Raw genomic sequence first — 21,038 nt, 5'->3', positions numbered from 1 at the left:
TGGATTTTTTTTTTTTTTTATTGTACCAATGACAGCCTTCAGATTTGAAATCATGCCATCCAAAGCTGCAAAGAGCTCAACTGCAGCCGCCAAGCCAAGAGGGAAAGGGTCGCAGCCTCGGGATGACTCGGAGGACGAGCCTGATGTAGTAGACCCTCAACAAACCAAGTCTAATGGCAAAGACGAGGCACCGCAGACGACAACAACAGGCAAGTAACAAAGGCTGTTGTGATGCCTGTGAATCTAAATAAGTTGTGTTCACTCAGTGGTGTTGCGTGTTTTGCTGCACTGCTTGTTGTAGTAGTGGCCAATTGGCGCAGCTGTGAAGTTCTTTTTTTTTTTCCTCCTCCTTTCTCGGATTAATCTCAGTACGTAGTTAGAATGGCTGATGTGTTTTTTTCCCCTTCTGCTTCTAAAGTTTCGCTAATCAATAAACGTGTGGTGATTTTAGAGATTATTTTGAACGCTTCTTTGAGCGGACTTTTTCACCGAAGCTGCACAACAAACGAGGTAATTTAATTTCTATATTGGAGTGTTTTTGTGTAGTTTGAGGGGGGGGGGGGTGAAAGAGACTCAATTCGTGTAACTTGATATTAAATGATTTGAATGCGAGGCGTATGTGATGCACAGTGGCGTCAAGTGGTTGTTTGTGTTTTCATGGATGTTTGTGTGAGGATATCAGTGACAAACATCGACCTCCTTTCATTGGCTTGTTTATGCTTATGTGAGCACAATAGATTTTCTTCGGACAGGTCGCTGTGACTTGGAAGTGATGGCTTCAACTTCAATGTGTGTGTGTGTGTGTTTTTTTGTGTGTGTTGCGCTGCACGTTGTTTCCACGTCTGTGTTTTGACTTCCAGCTCAGTGTTTGATTGAAAATGTGACGTTGATGGTGGAAATTCACACTCGAGTTATTTACTGTCGACCAAATGAATGCGGGGCGCATCCACTGTCGCGTATCGACGCTTCTCAGCGTTTTGTATAATAATGTGGCTCCGTCATACGCGACCATGATCTCTTTCTTTTTTACACACATATATCTATATATATATATATGGTTCTGTGTTTTTCAGGACAAAGGGAAAAATAAGCGCCTGTCAACTCTCCTCCTCATGAGTCGTTGTTTGACCGCTCTCGCAACTTTGCCTGTGTTTTTGTTTGTTTGTGTTTTTCTGCTCCACCACCCCTCCCCCACGCACCACTGTCCCCCACCTGAAGCGACTCGCAGAGGGAATAAAACGTTGCACTTTTGTTTTGGTTTTTTTTTTTTTGTCATGCCACAGATCCGTCTCACGGAGAGGCTGCCGGGGAGGTTGATAACCGAAGTTTGGAGGAGATTCTCGGCAGCATCCCTCCACCCCCGCCCCCAGCAATGACCAATGAACCGGGCGCTCCTCGCCTCATGATTACACATTTAGTCAATCGCAACTTTAAATCGTACGCAGGCGAGCAGATACTGGGGCCTTTTCACAAGGTACGAGCGAAACTACCCACGAATGTTCAATAGTGTGCATGTGTGTGCGTGGGAAAGGCTTTGTTTATGTGTTAAAGATAAACTGATTAGCCACCATTTGTGGTGCTTCTCAATTACTTTTTTAATTTATTTTTTAAAATTATTTTTACTATTTGTTTAAATGAAAACACATTGCCCTGAGTTGTGTATGATTTTAAAAAGCACATAAAAAAATATATGGTTGTGTGATAACATTTATTGAGATAAAAATAATTTTAAATTGAGAAATTGGAAAACACACTCCTCCATTTTGATTTAGTGAATGTATCTTACACAGGGCAGTGATCTAATGGTGTGCTGGCATTTCTCTTAAATTATGTCTGTCTTTAAAACTTACGCTTTTCCCCTTTCTCTGATCCCCCATTTGTTTTGCAAATATATGTTTATTAAAATAATCCTTAACTACACCCACTCATTTTACAGCAGCCATCAAAATCTTATTGTGTTTAAATGTTAGTGCATACCTTCTAATGTTATGATATTTACAGTAGTTGTGTTTGAATGCAGTATTTATTTCTCTATTGTATTTAAAAAAATAAAATAAAATAATTCTCTCTCTCTCTCTTACCTTTCTCTCAGCGCTTTTCCTGCATCATTGGTCCAAATGGAAGTGGGAAGTCCAATGTGATAGACTCCATGCTGTTTGTGTTTGGATACAGAGCTCAAAAGATCCGATCAAAAAAGCTCTCGGTGCTGATTCACAGCTCTGATAAACACAAAGATGCCCAGAGCTGCACTGTGGAGGTGCATTTTCAAAAGATCATTGACAAGGTACATAAATACACACACATACATATACATATATATATATTTATATACATATACACCTCACACCCTTTCCTTTCTTTTTAAATCAAGCAGAATCATGGATCTACTTGAAAGGAGTGATGAGAAATAGTTTCTAAAACACTTGTTTGTTTTTTGAATAAAAAATATATCATGTGATGATATTGATACTTATCACACCAGTGACTAACACACATTCAAATCAGTCATGAGTTACAGCCTAAACACCAACTCATACCATAGTCGATTCATAATCTGATAGAAGTGATTGTGCTATTTTGAGTAATTTATAAATTAAATGTTCGGTGACTCTGCTCTGCTAATTTTATTTTACTGTGAACAGTCAGTAAAATAGGTGAGTGTGTTAAGAGTCAAATGACTAGCATTTAGTCACAAAATATCACAACTGCATGTAGTTCAGAGACACAGAAGAGTTTTATTATGTCTAAGTGTAACCCTGATCACTGTTAAACTCTATCACTGTACTTAAATCATTCTGTTCGTTCAAAGCAGCTCACAGAAAATGTAATTTGACTTTTTGAACCTAGGATATAATTCTGTGAACTCTACTTGTATTACAATCGTTCATTTTTGACACTTAAAAATATTTTTAGGATGTGGTGTAGTTAACATAAATTATATACTTAAACATTTTTTTTGTGAGATTTCCTCCCTTTTGAATACAGAAGTGCACCTCTCTAAAATGTTATTATTTTTCCCCTAATGTAAAAAGATATATATAAAAAAAAAACATATTGTTTTTTATTTATTTCTTTTTTGCCTGTATGGTTTAGTTGGCTTAGATGTGTTGTGTGCTTTTTAAGCAGGGCCTTGTTGATGTAGACTGTTTTCCTCTAATCATCCTCGGGTTATTCCTCGGTATTACAAGTGTTATCATTTGATGTGTGCAGCTATTTTGAGTTTCTTCTGAACTGTTCTGCTCTAAGCTGCTCTCTCTCTCTCTTCTACCCCTCCCCCCTCTGAGCCAGGAAGGAGATGACTACGAAGTTATTCCCAACAGCAAGTTCTATGTTTCCAGGACTGCCAACAAAGACAATTCCTCGGCCTACTATATTGATGGCAAGAAAGCCACATTCAAAGAAGTGGGTGTCTTACTCCGAAGCCAGGGTATTGACCTAGACCACAACAGATTTCTGATCTTACAGGTAATTGTAATTTATTTTATGCATTTTCCTTCTCTACTCTTAAATCAGTTTTTTCTCCTTTCTTTTTTTTTTTAAATCCCTGCTGTGATCATCCCATTCTGTCACATATTTCCTGCTCTTCTCCCTCTGCCCAGTTCCCAATTTTCTTTTAAATCAAATGTTTTGTGGCTACCATAAAGGAGTAACCTGTTGCACTGGAATTGAAAGGGAGAGCGGTGTGCCCTCTGCCAGCCCTTAGACTGCTATAGCAGCGCATCATGGTTTGAAACAATGTGGTAAAGTTGCGAACCATAATTTGCTGCTGTAGAATTTTAAGGAATAAATGCAGTTGTGTTGTTACGTGGACCTGGACATGAGGAGGTGTAGTTGGACACACTTGGTTAAATGCAGGGTCATCTCTGATTGGGTTGACCCACCAGAGAGGACAGGTTGGATCTCCTTTCCCCTCCCTTTCCCACCCCCCCATGTACCTGCCACGCTTTAGCAGCACGTAAATATTGGCGTGTGAGAATAGACCCCAACCCCAATATTAGCAGTGCTGCTTCAGTGCGGCTGGACCAAACACCCTCCATTACCATGGCTTTAATATTGGTTCAACATTATTGTTTTTTTTGCCTACACTGTGGATTTTTATGATTTTTTCAAGATTTTATGAATTTTTTAATTATTTTTTATTTAGCATGTTGCTACACTGGGTTTCCCGATAGTTCACTTGTTGCATTCCTACCCCCCTTCTGATTGTTTGACATGTGTGACCTACCCATTATTACTGATTAACCCAATGTTTATGGGGGATGACTCATGTCAAAGCAAAACAAAATGGCTGATTACTTCATTTTTTATTTATTCTTTTCATTTTATTTTATTACATTTTCAGTTGGTCTAGTTTCAGGTGAACATGGCGTGTGTCCCTCCCCCTCCCTCTGTGGTTTTGTGGTTAGTTGGTTGACTACATGTGTTGTGCTTGACTTGTTGTTGTGTTAGCATGTGTGCATGTTCCATCTCATTCTCCTTGGATGTGAAAGAGTTGTGAAATCCTCAGCTCTCTCTGTCTATGACATGGGCTGCATGACTATGGGAAGAGGTTTTAGCTTGTTCTCCAAGGTCACTTTTCCAGGCCTCTGGCTAAGGGGAAGCGGTCTATTTTGTGCTCTCGGTGCAGTGGATGACATGGGGACAGCCCCCCCCTCCTCCTCCTCCTCCCCTTCCCCCTTCTCTTCAGGCTGCTCCTTCCTTTCGTGTAAATATAAATAATATGTGAGCTGCCACCACATCGATTGTAAAGTAATTTGTAGTTTTTATATATTTATTCACATCTATAATTATAGAGAAATAATATTCAAAAAATTAATAAAAAGGGACACGTGGTCAGACAAGTGTAATCTACTTATTAATTAGATTAAATCATTTTTATTTTTGATAAAGTAGTCCATTATCTTAATTTTTATAAATATTATTTTTCGTTTCTCGGATGCACAAAATGGTTTATAATACACTGTGTTCACATGTGGTTAAAGGACACTTTGTCATCACAATTTCTAATATGATGTAAAAATGTTTTGTTGTAACATTTGGCTCTGTGTTTGCTGCGGATGATTGCATGCATGTCTGCTCTGTCCATGGTGTGGTCGTGGACCTTACATAGGGTGAGGTGGAGCAGATTGCCATGATGAAGGCTAAAGGTCAGACAGAGCACGATGAGGGCATGCTGGAGTACCTGGAGGACATCATCGGCTCCTGCCGCCTGAAGGAGCCCATCCACACGCTGGCCCGCCGCATTGAGCTACTGAATGAGCAGAGGGGAGAGAAGGTGACACACACTCATCATCAGTTAACCAGCTTTCCCTAATACAAAGGTGTCCTGACTCTGTAGGCTTCAGAGGTTTTTTTTATGTGATCATGCGTTTAGATGCATTTAATGTAAATAATGTAACCGAAAAGCAAAATTATATAATTTGTAATTTTTTTTTACTAATATTTATTATCTGAGAGTTGTCTCTGCTGATATCTAATATTACATTGTGTTTACTCTTCTAGCTAAACCGAGTAAAGCACGTGGAAAAGGAGAAAAATTCATTGGAAGGTGAAAGGAACAAAGCTGTGGAGTTCCTCACCATGGAGAATGACATTTTTAAACACAAGAGTCGCCTTTGCCAATATTATGTGTGAGTGCTCAATATCTTTTTTTTTTTTTTTTTTGTACCTGACCAGCAGTGGCATAATAAGAGACAGAACCTTTCACAAGGGCAACATGACCTTTTGATGTGTAAATAATGTCTTATCTCTCACTGTTTGTCTTGATGTTATATTGCCTTCAGTCACGATCTACAGAAGCGTGTGGTGGATAAAGAGCAGGAAAAGCAGAATATTTTGGAGGACACCAAGGAACTCACGGAGAAAACTGCAAAGATCTCAGAGGAGATGGAGAAAATGAACCAAGAGCTCAAAAATGTGGAGAAGTAGGACTTTTTCGTTCTTCCCTTCTGTTTACCGACATAGTGCACTTAGAGCTTATTCTGATTCACTTCTAATGAGGATGTTGTCAGGGTCTGTCTTGCTCTAAACATAAGTGTTAAGGATGCAAATAATCATCATTTAGTTGATTATTAAATGGCTGACGTGAATGTACTGGGTAAAAAAAAATAAAAAATGCTGTTCCTCCTCCTCCAGGAAACAAAATAAGCTCAACAAGTACATTGAGACCCAGAAGCAGAAGTTCACCCAGCTGGACCTGCAGGATGTTGAAGTGCGTGAGAAGATTAAACACTCCAAGAGCAAGACCAAGGAACTGCAGAAGCAGCTGGAAAAGGACAAAGAAAAGGTATGTTAGCCTTTATATCATGGTCCACTGTTGCACAGTGAACTACTTGTACTAATAATTTGTCATAAACATTTACTGCTCTCTTGCAGTTCTGTGGTTGTTTCTGTTTGACAGTATCACAGCGGGGGTTTCTCACATCGTCTTCAGAGGCTTACACACATTTGTCAGTAGAGAATTTCTGAATTTGTGTCATATTAATGTGTTGAATTTGTCACACTGGCGTCCATGTAAGAATTATGGGCACTAAAAATACAATTCATGTTGCTTATAGGAAATATGAGCACTGATGTTTTTTCGATATGGAGGGAAAAATTATTATGATAAACTCAAAAACTACATTTTAACTTTAATTTATGCGACTCTTGATTATTTTCTCTACAAAGCAACACCACTTTACAGGTCTGTGTTTTACATTTACACTAGTGCAGTATTGTTTTAATGTGTAATGTTGTCTCCAAAGATTGAAAAAAAAAGAATAAAAATCTATTTTTGTGAACATTAAGCAATCACACATTTTTTTTTTTTTACAAATGTGATACATTTAGTGTTGTTTTTGCGTTTACACCAGGCCTGGCTTGATGGCAAAAACAAGGCTCAAGTCAGTGGAATTGTTCTGACTCTTACTGTCATGATGCCCAATATGACTGAAAACACCCTGCTGTGTCATATGTAGAGTGTGTAAAACTAAACATTTTTTTTTTTTTTATAATAATCCATGTATTGCCTTTAAAATGAATTGATATAACTGAGAAACCGATTAAATTTCATCAGTTGGTGAAATGTTATGGCAGGAAGGCCTGTCTGCTCCAAATTAACCACTAGGGGGCTGTGAGGTATCACACGAGTAGATTCTTGTGCACTTACTGAAAAATGTCTGCACACAGACCTAGAGTGAAGAGTCGACCCTCACTGTAGATACACCTTCTCACCTCATTCTCTCATGCTGTGCTCTGGACCTGTCTGAGGGGGAGCTGGACAGAGGCAGGCAGACCTCTGGGGAGCAGTTTTCTGCTGGGTGGCAGTCAACTATGGCCTGGCTTGTGTAACACTCCCTGCAGCCACATTCACATTACACCCTACAAAACATAGACTATATTCTCTCTCACACACACATACACAGACCATTCCTTTCCTTGTTTCAGCATTGCCGTTGTGCCAGTCTCGAATGTGTTTATAGTTTGTTACAGTTGTGTGTTTTGATCTGTTTCTGAATGTGCAGCACGGTTGCTTGTAACTGATACTGGCAAAAAAAAAAAAACATTCGATCCACTTACTTCATACCTCGTATTCAGAAAGTCATTACTAATCTCTTTCATCTAATCTCGTTGAAGAGGTAAAGTCCTATTGGTCTGCGGTCGGCAGGAGTGTGTATTAATGGACCGTGTCTTCAGTCCCAACAAGTGTAGCTGCTGCTGCTGCAGTCTGACGCATCTCGTCTGTTTTTGTTTGTTTTTCTGTCTGGTTCGTCTTCCAGCTGGAGAAAGTGCGCAGTGTACCAGCCGACAGTGAAAAGGCCATCTCTGATGCAACAGTTCGCAAGGAAGAGCTGGAGAAGCAGAAGGTCAAAGAGGAGGACAAACTTAAGGAGGTCATGGAGAGTCTGAAAGAAGAGACCAGTGGCTTGCAGCAGGACAAAGAGGTGCATACACCGTGGTGCTTGCTTTCTTTAACTCATTATAGAGAACTTTTTGCATTGTTTCTATAAAATTCCTCGCTTCACAATCCTTGCCTCTCGTCTTGTGTTCTCCAGACCAAAGAGAAAGAGCTGATGGAGCTCAGCAAGGCTGTAAATGAAACCCGTTCCCGTATGGAGCTGGCTCAGTCGGAGCTTCACATCTACCTGAGCCGTCACAACACAGCTTTGACGCAGCTTAACACTGCCAAACAAACGCTTCAGACGACCTCAGACACTCTGCGAGAGCGCCGCGCAGCCATCAAAGATTTAGAAGTCAAAATACCACAGAAGGAACAGGAACTCAAGAAGGTAAAAGTAAACACCAAGCTGTTGAGATGGAAACTAGAGTAAATTTACCTTTGTATTAACTGCATGTGTTTCAGCATAGCTGCCCACAGGATGCTGAGATGTATATGAACCTTTTTTTTGTTTCCTCTCTGAAGGATGAAGCGGAGCTCGAGCAGCTGATGAAGGTCGATAACAGCACCAGAGAAGTAGTGAGGGAAATGAGGCAGAAGGTGGATGAAGCTAAGAGTTCTCTGTCCTCCAACCGCAGTCGTGGAAAGGTCCTGGATGCCCTCATGCAGCAGAAGAAGAGGGGCACAATCCCAGGCATCTTGGGAAGATTGGTAAAAGGACTACTGAAAAATAAAGAAGTCAAGTAGCTGTGTCGTTTTTAATTGCTCATTTGTGTTTCTAGGGCGACCTTGGTGCCATAGATGAAAAGTATGACGTGGCCATTTCCTCGAGTTGTGGTGCTCTGGATAACATTGTGGTGGATACAATCGACACGGCTCAGAAATGTGTAACGTTCCTCAAAGAACAAAACATCGGGGTTGCCACTTTCATTGGTCTCGACAAGGTAAAGAAAGGTGCACTTAATCAACAAGAAAAAAAGCTTCTTTAACCTTCACAGAAATAGCTTTTAGTCTTTGTTGGTTTGTCTGATAGAGTGAGCGAGCGTGTTATTTAACCTCCTTCTTTCTTTTCGCCTCCTTTTTCCAGATGAAGGTGTGGGAAAAGAACATCGCTCCCATTAAAACTCCAGAGAACAGCCCTCGTCTCTTTGACATGGTGCGAGTGAAAGATCAGAGTGTGCTGCCAGCTTTCTACTTTGCCCTGAGGGACACCCTGGTGGCTCAGGACATGGAACAGGCCACGCGAATGGCCTTCAAGGGAGAAAAGCGCTGGAGAGTGGTCACCCTGAAGGGGCAGATCATTGAGATGGCTGGTGAGTGTTCTACTATTTATGTCATGTGTTTGCACAGATCTATCAGTATTTACAAATTAGATCATCTTAACGTCCCTGTGGTCTGGTGTGTACTTCACAGGTACGATGACTGGAGGAGGGAGAGTGTTGAAGGGCAGAATGGGCTCTTCTATTGGCACTGAAGTCTCCCAGCAGGAGGTGAGGTCAAATTAAATAAGTATAACATTGGTTCTCACTTGTTTAACTCGACACTTTCAATATGTGAAAAAAGTTAAAACATGTTCTTTCTTCTTTTTTTTTTTACTTTTGACCGTCTTAATAGATACACCAACACAACTGTGTCTGCTCCTCAGAAAACATGTTTCTGTAATTGAGGTCATAGGCTGTGTATAAAGGTGGACATAGCCTGCCAATTTGAAAAGCAAGCAGTAGTTAGCCACCAGGGGGCGACTACATTGGTTGCAAAAGGAACACCTGAGCATACTTTTCCCATTTAAAGGTAAATAGAATAAGTATCACAGCACAAATGAGTGGACACAAGTGTGACTGGCACACAGGAGGCAGACGGGGCTTCTCAACAGTAGTTTGTTTTGCTACCAAAGGATTACATACATCTTTATACAGTCTATATTGAAAGCTAATAATGCAACAACAACAATTATATGCAGTAGTAATGGATGACCTATATAGAATACAGTATACTGAAGCAATTATATGATCAATGTTAAATTATTCATGTGCATGTGATTCGCTCTCAGTGGAGACGTGCTTACGGTGTCCACATTTGGTCAAACAAGTTAAGAACATACATTTTACCTTGCACTTGAAGTGAGTTTGAGACGTTGGCCCTCTCCTGTCAGACAAACCACCACCACATCAGGCCATTGGTGTACAAGACGTGATGATTTTCATGTGTTTTCTGCAGCTCGATCGTATGGAGAACAATCTGAACGAGAAAGTGTTGAAGCTTCAGGGCTGCCAAGAGAGGAAGCTGCAGCTGGAGGAGAACATCCAGCGCCTGCGGCCACAGCTCCGAGACATGAAGAACACTCTGGAAAAATATGCCAACAGCATGACTGTACGTCAGAAACACATTCATTCATTCATTCATTCATTCATTCATTCATTCATTCATTGTGTTTTTCTTTTGCACACCTGTGTGTAACAGAGTATTTTCCCCTTTACTTTCCTCAGAGTCTCGCTGAGCAGGAAGCTCACTTGAAAATTCAGATTAAGGAACTTGAGGCTAACGTGCTAGCAGCTGCTCCAGACAAGGCCAAACAGAAGCAGATGGAGAAGAGCCTGGGGGCCTTCAAAAAAGGTAAACGGGAAAGAAGCTGTTGAGAACAAGATTGTTGTTAGCTGTTGAATACCAAATATCAAGTGATTTACAAGGAGAGCCTCTGCAGCAGAATGTGCAGCAAATGGCATTGACTAACTACTACTTGGTAGTACCAAATATTCCCTCCTCACACTGATGTTTCGTAGACTGTGCCCCTGGAATTTATATCAGAAATGGCAGCAAAGTAGATGAAATCATAAAATTAGAAATGATCCATTACTTGACTAGAAATACAGTGTTGGAAATGTTCTGGCCGACATAAGTACGCTACTAAATGTCCCTTTTTAGACAATGCAGAAATGTTACATATTTTATACTGTATCTTTAAAATGTACCCGCAGGTTAATCTGAATATTGCTTTTCTATCTAACCATCCATCATTGCTCTGTTTTCTCTCCACCTTGCATTCTCAGACTATGAGGCCGCATCTAATAAGGCTGGGAAGGTGGAAAGCGAGGTGAAGAGACTCCACAACCTGATTGTAGAAATCAACAGCCACAAGCTGAAGGCGCAGCAGGACAAGCTGGACAAGATCAACAAGGAGCTGGACGACTGCTCGTCCACCATAACCAAGGCCAAAGTAGCCATAAAGACAGCTGACCGGTGAGTCATGCATTTGTGTCATTTACAGTCAGCGAGATTTCATTGATTAGTTATTTACATTACATTAACAACAAAAAAAGAAGATAGTTTTTAACATTTCTTTCAAGGCCTTTATTGTAGGAGTTATGAATACCGGATGTGATAGAAGATTGTGGATGTTTAGATTTGATTCAGCCCTAAACGTCTTTTCTCTCATGTCTGTTGTTACTGCTGAGTGCCTGGTGTTCTTCTGGTGTTCTTCTGACTTGATCAGTGTTGAGGCAGTTGGTGTCTGTAGCTGGAACAGGAAAATTGATCATGTGAACACAGAACAGGTTGGAAGTCGTCTGTGGCAAAAAAAAAAGTGTGATGTGGTTTGTTTGGCTCAATTCTGTGTCCAGTCGATTCAGAACACGGTGAAGATCCTGAGGCAGCAGCAGCGTGTTTGACAGATCTATCCAATAGCTGCCTAGTCATGTTTGAATTAAGTCAACCTAGACCAGGAGGAACCTGCCAAATCCTTTATTACTTCTCCAAATACTTTTTGGTTAAATTGACCCTAAACTACAGTACTAAGCAGAAGGCTTAGGCCACCATTAGATTTGTTGTTTTAGCAACGCTACAATGATCATCTCGTATTAGTGTAGAATGACAAATGTGAAAAAGGTCTATTACTCAAGGTTTAGTCAAGACATACTTAAAAGTTAAACTCATTAAACAAATGATCACAGATTTTGACAGACATGACAACGACAAAGCTGCTGGTGACTGAGACTTTTGCACACACTTTTGGACATTTGGACAACTTCATGCAGCCCAACTTGGCAAGTCACCCACCAAGTTTGAAGCCTGTCAAGCATGTCTTGTCTTTATAAGAGTTGTATCGGCCCCCACTTCGCTAGTAGGAGGTCCCATTTCGACTGGTATTCCAGTGCACTTTTTCTAGTTGGAGGTAGAATAAGTCCCACGTCCAACTGGTTTGGATGGGCTCTGGAACGCACCATAAAACAAGCGTTACAGGTTGGGTGTATCAAACACTGGGACTAAATAACATGATGTCACCCATAAAAAAAAAACTCTCAAATTACAATTTGTTCATAGGTGTCGTATGCAACCTCCTCCAGTGTCCACTTAACTTTACAATGTTTAGAGAAAAGAAAGTGATCGATTTACTGTGTTTATTTGAATGTGACCCATCTGTACATCAACAGATGTTATCTCACTAATATCCTATTTTTTGTACACAGAGCGACCAGCCACATGCTGGGCTGCAGTGCCAGTTGCAGAAGTATATAAAACAAAAATGCTGACTGTGTGTATTTTCCTGTCCCGTGTGTTCTCTGTAGTAACCTTAAGAAGTGTGAGGAGAGTGTGAACCGTGTGCAGCTTGAGCAGGAGGAGAATGCCAAGTCGATGGCTGAGCTCACAGAACAACTGAAGAAACTTGAGGAAGAGGCTGGAGAGATTATGAAAGAATGTCAGGAGGCCGAGGTCAGCACAATTCACTTCATGCTTGATAAGAATTAAACATTCTCACCAGCTCATTCTTTTAAATTATACTGATACTCGATTCGAGTGTTGTGTTTTTTAAGTATAACAAGCCTAAGCTTCTTGAAAGTGAATATTTTCTGATTTCAACAAAGAAATCATTAACTAAACTGAAACGTGACGCACAAGACACTTAAGAACGTCATCATTTCAACAGCTGTTCATCATCACTTCTCAGATTAAATTTGACATTTTCAAAGCTTAGACTATTACTCAGTTTAGTCACATGACTGTTTTTGAACCTAACATTTCTGACCATGATTTTCCATCTCTGCAATGTAAATGCCTTTAAACACTGAAATAAATCACCTTTTGTGTTGTCGTCGTCCAGGCTGCACTTCCAGAGGTGCAGGAGCAGTATCAGGGCGTGTTGAAGGACATAAAGGTGCTGCAGCAGCAGGACCACGTCATGCAGGAGGAGTCGCTCAGCGTCCGGCTCCGCATCGAGCAGATCGAGGCCAACGTCACTGAACACAACAACAAGATCAAGTACTGGCAAAAAGAGGTGGGTGTGGTATATATCCAATCCTGTGGTATTCAAAAACCACCATTAATTAAATCAGGTGATTGTACTCTTGCTGACTATTGTTTGTTGTTTGTGTTTAAGGCCGGCAAGTTGTCCCTTCATTCCATTGAAGACAAACCAGCAGAGGAACTCCCCATTCTAACTGCTGCTGAACTTGAAGACATTTCTAATGCCAGTGTCATTATCAACAAGATAACCATGTTGGAGACCCCGTGCGCTCAGATGAAGCCCAACCTGGGAGCCATCGCAGAGTATAAGAATAAGGTGTGAACCCTTTTATCAGTTTTTGTCATTTCATTTCAATGAGAGGCAAATGTTCAGTTGTTTTGTGGTAGTGGTCTTAAAGGTCCCATATTATGCTAAATCAACGTTTTTAATCATTTAAATCCTTATATTTGGGACTCTGGAGGTCCTATCAGTCGGCAAAGTGTGAAAAAAGATGACTCACTCATGTTTTTGTGGTCCTCCTCAGTCCAAGTACAGGAGATGAAACGCACAATGTTGACTTCCTCGCTCATTGGGACGTCACAATGCGCTTAATTCCTGGAATTGTTGTCTCTCGCGGAGCTCCGCGTTGTCCCTAAAAAAACCGCGAGAGTGCTGACGAGGGCAACGGTATCTGAAAACCGGAAGTCCGCGAAAAGTTATATTCTTGGCTCCACAGTGCAGCACAGAGTTCTACACAAACTTCCAGCCGCAGAGGATTTATCTGTCCTGTGGATACATGTTATATATGACAGCAATGTGCCTGCTAGAGCCTGCAAATGATCACTTTTCCAAATGCTAACTCCCAGTAGCCTCTGTAGCTGATGTCATTTCCTGTCCATTAAGTTTCGTTTTAGTGCGATTGAACTGCTGTGGTGCTTCATCTTTATGGTATTTTGACCAAAGCATGTCACAGACACGTTCATTAGGACACCAGGGAATTAGTTTAACTTGGAGAAATAGGGTATAATATGGGACCTTTAAGTAAAAGCTGAAACATCTAACATTTGTTGAATTGTGTTTTTAGGAGGAGCTGTACCTGCAGCGTGTCGCTCAGCTGGACGAGATCACCACAGAGAGAGACAATTTCAAGCGTGGCTACGAGGACCTGCGCAAGCAGCGCCTCAACGAGTTCATGACTGGCTTCAACATGATCACTAACAAACTGAAGGAAAACTACCAGATGCTTACACTGGGTGGCGACGCCGAGCTGGAGCTGGTAGACAGTTTAGATCCCTTCTCTGAGGGCATCAACTTCAGGTAACACTTTGTATTTATTTTGTCACGTCATTCCAGTTGACTCGAGTTTGTAAGGGCAGAAGTCAAACAAACGCATTCCTCATTTCTCTAGTGTTCGTCCTCCAAAGAAGAGTTGGAAGAAGATTTTTAATCTGTCCGGAGGAGAGAAGACGCTCAGCTCTTTGGCTCTGGTGTTTGCTCTGCACCACTTCAAACCAACACCTCTGTACTTCATGGACGAGATCGACGCTGCTCTGGATTTCAAGAACGTGTCCATTGTGGCCTGTTACATTTATGTGAGTATTGCCTGTCGGGGGTGTGATCTTTGACCGCACGAGCCTCGTGTTTCACTTAAAAAAACACTGATCAAAGTTTTCTCTCGTCAGTCTCAGCCTCTGATCGGTTTAATTTTTCTGTGCAGGAGCAAACAAAGAACGCTCAGTTCATCATCATCTCTCTGAGGAACAACATGTTCGAGATCGCCGATCGGCTCATCGGTATCTACAAGACTCACAACACCACAAAGAGTGTGGGCATCAACCCCAAAACCATTGTGTTCAGAGAGCATGGCGCCGTCACCGCTTAAATGGGATTTATCTTTCCTGTTTTTTTTATTTTTCCTTTTCACACAATGTAAATATGTCTCTATCTCTATCTTTAACATTGAAATGCTGCTATTATTTTACTGTCTGACCCAATAAATGTTTTCCATTAAGATATTTTCCTTCATTCATCATTATTTTCATAACATTCATAAAGGTTTAATCACATGAACTAGTAAAGCAGCTTCCTTACCTGTTCCCTTGCATTTCAAAGTCAGTACTGCACACACACTTTGTGCCCTTTTCAGAGTCACCTGCCAAGTTTGAAGCCTTTAATGCAGGGGTCTCAAACTCAAATGACCTGGGGGCCAATGTGCATCTATTGTGGTCAAGAGGGGACCGGCCTAGAGAACAAAAAGTGGGAAATAAAACAACTGTTCACAATATTGCACACCACCGTATACTTAATACTATTTATGATGCAACATTAATGTATTAATATCAAAAACAGACATTTATTTTAAATTACATAAATAATAGTATAGACAACTGTAATTAAAATTTGTGCCAGGAGCTGTTTCGGCCAATGCCATTCCTAATTATGACCATTATGAATGTCTTATTACTGTTATAAAAAAAAACATTGCTAGGAAACATTATATTCTATCACCTCGCTGGCAGCGGTGCCTCAGCTTCACACTGTGTTTAAAAGACGGTGAGGTCGTGGTCCATGTTTTTATTATCACCTGACATTTAGTGGGAGGCCGCATGTAATCGTTTGGGGGGCCAAATGTGGGCTGCCAGTTTGAGACCCCTGCTTTAAAGGAACCCGTTCAATATGGGATTAACAGACAAACATTTCATAAATTTACTGTTTAACTTAGCAGACTGGATGAAGTGTGTAAAACAAGAATAACGGCACACAAGTGCAGCAATCGTGTACATCGTGTACCTACAACAGGTACCTAAACTTTGAACAGTGAATATGACAAACACCAACATTTCAACAAAATGGTAACATTTTAAAACATAATTTTAATCCAAACTGTATAAAACAGGTAACCACTACAAAAGGTCTTAGTAACATGTGTTGCACATGACTCATTCTGCAGTATTATTACTAGAATGAGAACACATTAGTAGATAAAGTGCCAGATGTGTTGGTCCTAATGGACTAACAAGTTCACAGCAATAAAGCTATTAAGTGTGAGAAAGGTAAAGGCATCGTGGTGACAGACGCAGACAGTGGAGCAGCAACATGATCTGTGGAAGCCTCCGGTCAAACCCACTGTGTCTGCATCCACTCAGCAGGCTCTACATTTCACAGGCTGCTCCTGTCGCTGTAAATAGTTTGTGTGTAAGGGGAGACACGAGTCGCTGCACTGATGTCACCGGGGAAGCTTCTGAAATGTCCGACTGCATGATGGGAAAGTCAACTCCAGCCTCTGACAACAACACATTTAAATTTGAAGCACATTTCTTACTTGGGTTATAGCAAAGCAATGCTGAAAATGTATGGTTAGTGTTAGATGTAACCCATTCTTTGCAGTCAATCTCACCATTGTGTGTGCATGTCTGTGAACAGGAGCATTTAGATCCATACATCATGTACATGTAAAGCTCAAGCATGTCCTGAACCTGCTGTAATTGACTTTTTTCACCCTTTAACACTGAGCGTATCTAAGTGCACTTTGTATTTATATAATTACACAACGGTTTCTGAAAGCTGATAAGTTGCAAGTCAAAGCCAACGTGTGGTTATTACGGTAGTTTCACCGTAATAAGCTGGCGAGTCTGTGACTTTGTCACCAGAGAGGAGAGAGTTCACACTTTCTTTCTGCTTTTGGACATAGAGACAAAAACTGTTTTATACTGTTTTGTTTTTCTTCATTTTAAATTGTTAATACACTATTCTAACATGCAGTAAATTGAAAATAACTGCCAGATATTGAAAGTTATTCTCAAAAATGGGCAAAAGCAGTCACAGGATCATTTGCACATTTATGGTTAAAATAAGCATTTGGAGGCTTAGGTGTTAAAGGGTGAAAAGGTCAGTGACATTAATTAGGGTTCCACACATACAGTTTTAAAGAGAACCAGAGCTGCGTGCTCCACGTCTCCATCACTGTGTACACCGACTGCACCGCGCTCCATACGGGAGAGAGGACCTCACTGTTCAGGCAGTGGACGAACTCACTGAACGGAGGCAGCAGAGAGAAGCCAAGTGATGTGGCTCCAACTGGGTTCAACCACATCACTGCCAGGAGCAGCAGCAGCAGCACGGGGGAATAAGGCTGCAGGTCACGCTGCATGTCCCGTACCCATCTGCTGGTGTCATGTCTTCCTGCCTCGTCGCTGCCACATCGAGAACAGCAGCTCACCTTGGGAACAGGAGCCTCCTCCAGGCTGTCTATGGTCACAGAGGACCAGTGCTGCAGGAGGAAGTCGGCTGCCCGTGGGCTGATGGAGAGGTTCATCAGCGAGGGCAGAGGGGTTGAAATAAACTCCTCCACCCTCTCTCTGAGCAAATGCACATTCTCCAGGAAAACCAGCGGCGACTCCTCCGTCACTGATGTGCCCAGAGACACCAGGTCCTGCTGCTCCTCCTGCAGCAAACAATACTGTTATCAGTGTTACAGTGCATCACTGGTACTGATCATTATTAATACCTCTATGTTAGAATAATTGGGGGTATTTTTGATATTCAGATCGTTCGTCAGAAAAAAGACTAATCACTTTGATACGGTGGCCTGGAAGTGCAAACCATTACTACAATACTTTTACAAAACATAAAACACTTTTACAAGTCCCAAAACAAATGAACAAAAGCCACAGTAAGGAGGGGATGTACCTAAAGTGACCCGGACGTGATAAATTGAGGTCAATTCTTTTTTTTGTAAGACACATATTTAAAGCAGCATTATATAATAAATCTAAAGCAACTGGCCACAAAATCCTCCTAATATGTCACAGAATAATAATGTTCATATAACAAACTGAACTCACCAACAACAACAGTACAGACAAAATATTAACATTAAAAAATATATTTTGCAGACTGCAAATCATGTTTATGTTTTGAAATCACGTTTTGGCATGTGGCGCCACCTACCGACGTCTACCAATCATTGCAGTCAGTAGAGTCTCAGCTGCCGAGCAACCACGGGTTGCCAGTTACGTCAGAAAACGAAACCTAAAAGACCTCTGTATTTTTAATTTGAGTGTAGTAACCGCTTTTGGCCACATTCTTACATATGGCACCTTTAACATACTATGCAACATACAAACTGCCAAGACAAGGCTTGCGACATATAGAGACAAACAACCACCCACTCTCACACCTATGGTAAATTTAGAGCGTCCAATTTGCCTAATCCCCATATGAGAACCAGGAGAAAACCCACGCACACAAGTGGAGAAAGGCCTTTCCGTATAAGAATTTTGTTAATTTGTTTCGGGATTTGTAAAAGTGTGTCACATTTTGTAATAACGGTTTCCACTTGCAGGCCACCGTACTTTAGACAATAGAAAAAGCGTGCAAATGAGCCCTAAAAACCCACCTGTAGTTCCTGCACTCTGTGGATCAGTGGTTCATAGGCCCGCGATACCTCTGCCCCAGCTTTATCGAGGGCCTCCAGGTAGGCCTGTCTCTTCCTGGCCAGCACCGCGTCCAGCGTCTGAAAAAAGTGATTCACTTCCTGTCTGTCCTGCCTGAGCAGAGCTTCACAGTGAGCCTTCTCCTGCTCCAGCTGCTCCCCGAGCTCACACACCTGGAAGAGGAAAACACAGCAGTCAGCACAACTTGAAATAATACATATCTTTCCCAGACACTGAGGCTGAGGACTGCCCACCTCTGCCCTTCTCTTGTCAGAGAGCGTGGCCAGCAATGACGACGGCGTCTCTTTTTCTTTGATGAAAGCCAACTGCAGGTCATCTATGCAGTGGCCTTGGTGCTGGCCGACAGTCAGACAGAGCCCACAGATCATCTGTCGATCACGGATGCAGTAAATATTGAGAGGATGCCCGTCGTGCTCCGGACAGGAGGGCGGGCGCGACACACAGTCCCGCTGGTACTGCGACAGCAAATGAACAAATGAGACAAAACAGCCCAGCGAGAGGATTTTCAAACTGACAAAGTGTTTGAGCTGAAAAAAACAAACAAAAAAAACAGTGGTTCTCTCCTACTTTCTCAATGATGGCCTTCAGAGACCTGTTGGTGGGCAGAGCATCGACGCCCCTGTGGAGCAGCCCCGTCACGTTGCGACAGTTGGGGCATTTAATATGAAGTGGTTTGTGGTTTGGCAAGCCGTGGCTTGTGGACTCGTGGTGCAAGTTGTTCAGGCAGGCCTTACAGAAGGTGTGCGAGCACGGCAGGATTCGCGGGTCAGAGAAGAGACAGTAGCACACGGAGCAGGTCAGGTCCTCCTCGATGATGTCCATGGTGGAGATGAGGGTTGTCTGGCAGGACTGCAGGATGAATGGAGCCCTACGTGTCGCACCTGTTCAGCTGGAAACATATGGACTTGCTTCAACTGTACAGCGAATTTACACTGTGGGATTAAATGTTGAAAGACCTTGTGTCCGACTGTGTCACTGTCACTGTGTCACTGTCACTGTCACAGGAAATGTTGTCAAAGGCCACTTCACGCACACACATACTGGCCTCCTCGCTGTGGCAGGAACCACGGTCCATGAACATTGCTGTTCATCAGTGTTTGTACAGAATATACGTAAACATGAATTTCCTGTTTAACAAACATATAGACTGGCGACGTTCACCTGCTTTGATCCCATCTCAAGTGTGTGTGTGTGTGTGTGTGTGTGTGTGCTGGCCTGCCTGCTTAGGTGGGGACTAGGGTCCACAAACACTGTTCATCTGTGTTTGCACAGAATATTATCCGTTTTGGTATCTGTTGTGCAGCACTTTGGTAACTTTGTTGTTTATAAAATGTGCTATACAAATAAAGTGGATTGGATTGGATTGATTATTAGGGATGAGGCAAGACTTATTTGTTTCCTAAACCGCTATCACAACCTTGTGTATCCATCGATACCGCAGCGGTCCAATAGTCATTTACCATGTTTAAAATATTACTCGAGCTAAATTGCTTATTTTTGAATCTGTAAAGTGAAGCATATATGTAGAATTTTTGGATAATATTGCATTTTACTGTTGTATCTTTCCCTTATCTGGTCCTGTGATTTGACTAATATCCAATATCAATACCAAGTACTGCATCATCTCTCACAGCAGGAGGCTGCTCCTTATTCTGTTCTTCTCTACTTCACTTCCTCATCTTAAGGAATTTTAAATAAAGCAGCAGAGCGTTTCTGTGTGTGAACACAGCACACAGAGTTCTTATATCATTATAGCCGTTCTATGTCATTTTCAGAGCCAGAGATCCTGAAATTTGCATTTCCCAGGCATCACATCATTTTCTCTCGTTTAACATTAGTCGCCCGTTGTTCTGCATGGAATCTTGTGTTAACGGCAAAGAGAGACAGTGGACAGTGTCCTCGCCGTTTGTTCTGCGTAGGCCTAGTCTCCGTACTTCAAGCAATGCAATACACATGAAACAGTAGGTTGTGTCTTAACACCCTGGGGCACATCAGCAGCTCGAGACATTTACCTAAACATCAACTTTACCCCTTTTTTTGCACAAAATTCAAGCACTTTCAATGACCCAAGTCTATTTAGGGCAATTTTCAAAAACTTTCACGGACCCGTGGAAACCCTGGAAAAAGAGGCGCTGTTTAACGAAATTCAATTTCAAATATTTTTCACCAACAATAATAATAATAACCTTTGTTTAATTTGGAGCAGCATCACAAACACGGTCACCCCATGTTACAATGTTTATGCACATTTGGAATGAAGAATTAAAACACATTTATCTCCATCCTCTTGTTTGTGTCGTAGTTGTTACTGTACCTTACATGTGATATTCTGACTGGCCACAGCTGGGGGGGAAAAACAGGGTGAAATAATCAAATAAACAATGGACGACTTCCATTCGGCTTCCTTGGATTCAGGGTTCCTGCTGGTTCACTGTTACACTGTCCTGACTTACATGAGCTGAACAAAGTTAATGTGATCAGTCAC

At 41.6% G+C, this 21,038-nt stretch overlaps 2 protein-coding genes across 3 annotated transcripts; one reads left to right on the top strand and one right to left on the bottom strand.

The window, feature by feature from the left end:
• Positions 1 to 1,302: 1,302 nt before the first annotated feature.
• smc4 (structural maintenance of chromosomes 4) lies at positions 1,303 to 15,037 on the top strand. Its single transcript, XM_083887177.1, has 22 exons — positions 1,303 to 1,474; positions 2,093 to 2,284; positions 3,289 to 3,465; positions 5,111 to 5,275; positions 5,503 to 5,630; positions 5,784 to 5,924; positions 6,136 to 6,286; positions 7,761 to 7,925; positions 8,037 to 8,270; positions 8,405 to 8,590; positions 8,662 to 8,823; positions 8,967 to 9,192; positions 9,293 to 9,369; positions 10,097 to 10,249; positions 10,366 to 10,492; positions 10,927 to 11,116; positions 12,442 to 12,586; positions 12,975 to 13,148; positions 13,251 to 13,433; positions 14,182 to 14,414; positions 14,506 to 14,689; positions 14,815 to 15,037. The coding sequence occupies exons 1-22, from the start codon at positions 1,373 to 1,375 to the stop codon at positions 14,977 to 14,979; spliced, it is 3,660 nt and encodes a 1,219-aa protein (XP_083743303.1). The 5' UTR covers positions 1,303 to 1,372; the 3' UTR covers positions 14,980 to 15,037.
• A 913-nt stretch (positions 15,038 to 15,950) lies between these two features.
• trim59 (tripartite motif containing 59) lies at positions 15,951 to 19,834 on the bottom strand. Of its 2 annotated transcripts, XM_083886130.1 has the most exons (4): positions 19,121 to 19,834; positions 18,787 to 19,008; positions 18,496 to 18,705; positions 15,951 to 17,541 (listed from the first exon to the last, which is right to left on the bottom strand). In XM_083886130.1, the coding sequence occupies exons 1-4, from the start codon at positions 19,373 to 19,375 to the stop codon at positions 16,996 to 16,998; spliced, it is 1,233 nt and encodes a 410-aa protein (XP_083742256.1). In that variant the 5' UTR covers positions 19,376 to 19,834; the 3' UTR covers positions 15,951 to 16,995. The 2 variants fall into 2 exon arrangements, with proteins under 2 accessions (XP_083742256.1, XP_083742255.1); XM_083886129.1 differs by having other exon boundaries at positions 18,496 to 19,008.
• Between the last annotated feature and the right edge of the window lie 1,204 nt (positions 19,835 to 21,038).

This window comes from Microchirus variegatus (genome assembly GCF_963457635.1).
Source record: "Microchirus variegatus genome assembly, chromosome: 3".
Lineage (NCBI taxonomy): Eukaryota > Metazoa > Chordata > Actinopteri > Pleuronectiformes > Soleidae > Microchirus > Microchirus variegatus.
The sequence above is the reverse complement of the archived record's forward strand: the minus strand, read 5'-3'. Positions and strand labels throughout refer to the sequence as shown.

Coding starts and splice junctions, on each gene's coding strand:
- smc4 (XM_083887177.1), top strand. CDS start 1,373: ATGACCAATGAACCGGGCGCTCCTCGCCTCATGATTACACATTTAGTC. Junction 8,824..8,966: donor CTTTCATTGGTCTCGACAAG/GTAAAGAAAGGT, acceptor TCCTTTTTCCAG/ATGAAGGTGTGGGAAAAGAA. Junction 11,117..12,441: donor GCCATAAAGACAGCTGACCG/GTGAGTCATGCA, acceptor TGTTCTCTGTAG/TAACCTTAAGAAGTGTGAGG.
- trim59 (XM_083886129.1), bottom strand. CDS start 19,375: ATGGACATCATCGAGGAGGACCTGACCTGCTCCGTGTGCTACTGTCTC. Junction 19,009..19,120: donor TGAAGGCCATCATTGAGAAA/GTAGGAGAGAAC, acceptor TTGCTGTCGCAG/TACCAGCGGGACTGTGTGTC. Junction 17,542..18,495: donor ACAGAGTGCAGGAACTACAG/GTGGGTTTTTAG, acceptor TGTTTGCTGCAG/GAGGAGCAGCAGGACCTGGT.